The sequence below is a fragment of the Pygoscelis adeliae genome, unplaced genomic scaffold, assembly GCF_000699105.1.
Source record: "Pygoscelis adeliae isolate BGI_AS28 unplaced genomic scaffold, ASM69910v1 Scaffold186, whole genome shotgun sequence".
Lineage (NCBI taxonomy): Eukaryota > Metazoa > Chordata > Aves > Sphenisciformes > Spheniscidae > Pygoscelis > Pygoscelis adeliae.
Genome location: NW_008825071.1, coordinates 6847188 through 6849512, shown reverse-complemented (window position 1 = coordinate 6849512; position 2325 = coordinate 6847188). Strand labels below are relative to the sequence as shown.

Below are 2325 nucleotides of genomic sequence, written 5' to 3'. Positions count from 1 at the left end.
CGGAGAGAGCCAAACGTAGCAGCCCAGTCTGTTGGTGGCATCTAAATAAAACTTGTGGGTTGTACTTTTTGTTCCTTCTTGCCTAGAAAGTGCTATTGGCTGTGGGGTTGACTAACGGATACTCTTCTCTTTTGGAAATCCACTGACCCTCTTAAGTGCCTGTCCTGGGGGCGAGAAGGGGGGATGCGATTTGGCCATGGAAGTCCATGTGGTTTTTGGCTAGTGGAGAAATTCCCACTTTATTCTTGGTATTTGTCTCCGTGCTGTTTTGTATGCAACTTAAAATCCAAGTAATTAAGTAATCTTTTGTATAAAGATGCTTACAGCAGGATTTATTTTTTTGTTTTAAGTGAGCAGTCTGAAACAATACTTGATTCAGGTGATATTTTTCATCGTTGTGTTGTAGCCTTATTATAAAGAAGCTCTTTCTTTCAGGTTTGCAGGAGGTTGGGAATTATAGAAGTTGATTATTTTGGACTGCAGTTCACTGGCAGCAAAGGGGAGAATCTGTGGCTGAATTTGAGGAACAGGATCTCCCAGCAGATGGATGGTTTAGCCCCTTATCGATTGAAATTAAGAGTCAAGTTTTTTGTAGAGCCGCATCTTATCTTGCAAGAACAGACAAGGTAAGGTAAAGATGGTTGTAAGTAGATTTGATTTATTATTTTGTTTTCAATTTCTGTAACTTACGAAAGTGATTACACACTGGTTTTATTTCTTCTGTCTTCTGGTAATCTTGCCTGACTTTTCTGTGTAGTTTTAAAACCTTAGTGTTATTTAAACATTCCTTTTTAAGAAAAAAAAGACTGGTAATATTGTAAGTATTGTGTAGCTACCAGTAAGTAATTAGTGTAGGTAATTCCATGAGTGCTTAGTCCTGGAAGTGGAAGAAACTAAGCTACCAGTAGCAAATTATTTATGTGGTATTTGCATGTCCGATAGTAACCCCTGTTCAGTGGTGTTACTCTAGGTCGTTCTAAACCACTGGTACAGAAAGGCAGGAAACAATTCCTCCCACAGAGCAAAAAACTTGCTGAATTACTTTTTGTCTGGTATTGTGTTACAGTAACTTCCAAACAGCCACAGGCCCTTTGAGGCTACAAAAGAAACAGCTGTTTCACTTCTTCTGTGGCCAGTCCTCTTAACCAAATTGTTGTACTGTTAGCCAATCCTAAGAATTAGTCTTCTAAGATTGGTAGTGAACATTTGCTTTTACTCCTTGAGTTTGATTACCACATGAATTGCAACTGAGTTACCTTTAAAGAAAACTGTGCACATATATATTTAATGCTGACCTTTCAACTAATTTTTCCTGTTAGTTTTAGGTAGTATAGTTAATATAAATGGGGCAAATTGAAATCTAGTCTCTATATGATAATGCCAAAACACATTTTCACTACTCACCTTAACTTGGTACTTTCAGAATTAAGACCATGGATACAACACAGTTGTTCTGCACAGAATATTTGTCTAAAGAACTTGGTCAGAGGCTGACAGCATGATTTGGTGTTTATTTCATAGGAAAAAGGTCTTGAGTTAGGAGCATGCATATATTGTTTTACTTTTTTGAACTAATGTGCAGAGGAGAGGCTTTTGGGGAGCAGTGGTTTCAGCTCATCAATCTGGTTGAAGTTTTCAGAATGCTGTGGAGTTAGACCATAGTTGTCCTATATAATAGCTTTAGTTAGGCAAATGCATTCTAACCAAATTCCAGTTCTGATGTACCTTACTTTGGAAAAATAAATTCTACTATCTGTGGCGTATCTTTGGGCTCTTTTTGAGCATTTTCCTTAAAGAAACTCGTCCTCTTATTTAATTATTCTCAATGAGAATAAGTATAAAACCAAATAATGAAGGATTTTTATGTAGAACAAAAGGAGCAACACAGTTTCATACCTGATGAGGCAGAAGAGATTACCCTGAGCATGTTGGATGTGTCTCCATACACAGACCAAATCGGGGTGAATCTCAAACCTAAAGCTGATATGATTGGCATTTTTATGCTGTCCTTGATGGATGTTGGTTCAACTTTGCAAGGTTTTTGCAGACACCTGTGTTCCTGCCTTCAACACTGTCAGTGCAAGACTTGGCAGGTTGTGCAAGTTAATAGGGAGCTTGAACTGGTGAAACATACCCCTAGGGCCTAAAAGACAGGTTGTGTAGCTAAAATGTAACAGAGCTTGTATATGTACATCAAAGTAGCAAGTAGTTCTCCACTATAAAGATGACTTCAAAAAGGTTGTAGGTGGGACAAGCTTTCTTTTATGTATGAATTAAGACTGTTCTAAAACTAATGTTTTTAACAAACGATTTTAAAATTGAGGC

At 37.5% G+C, this 2325-nt stretch overlaps 1 protein-coding gene across 1 annotated transcript in view; it reads left to right on the top strand.

The window, feature by feature from the left end:
• The first annotated feature begins 438 nt into the window (after positions 1–438).
• MYLIP (myosin regulatory light chain interacting protein) overlaps positions 439–2325 on the top strand; it is a 15134-nt gene continuing 13247 nt past the window's right edge. Inside the window, exon 1 of the mRNA XM_009326490.1 lies at positions 439–626. Within this exon, the coding sequence (XP_009324765.1) occupies positions 544–626 (83 nt within the window). The 5' untranslated portion in view covers positions 439–543. The remainder of the gene's footprint in view (positions 627–2325) is intronic.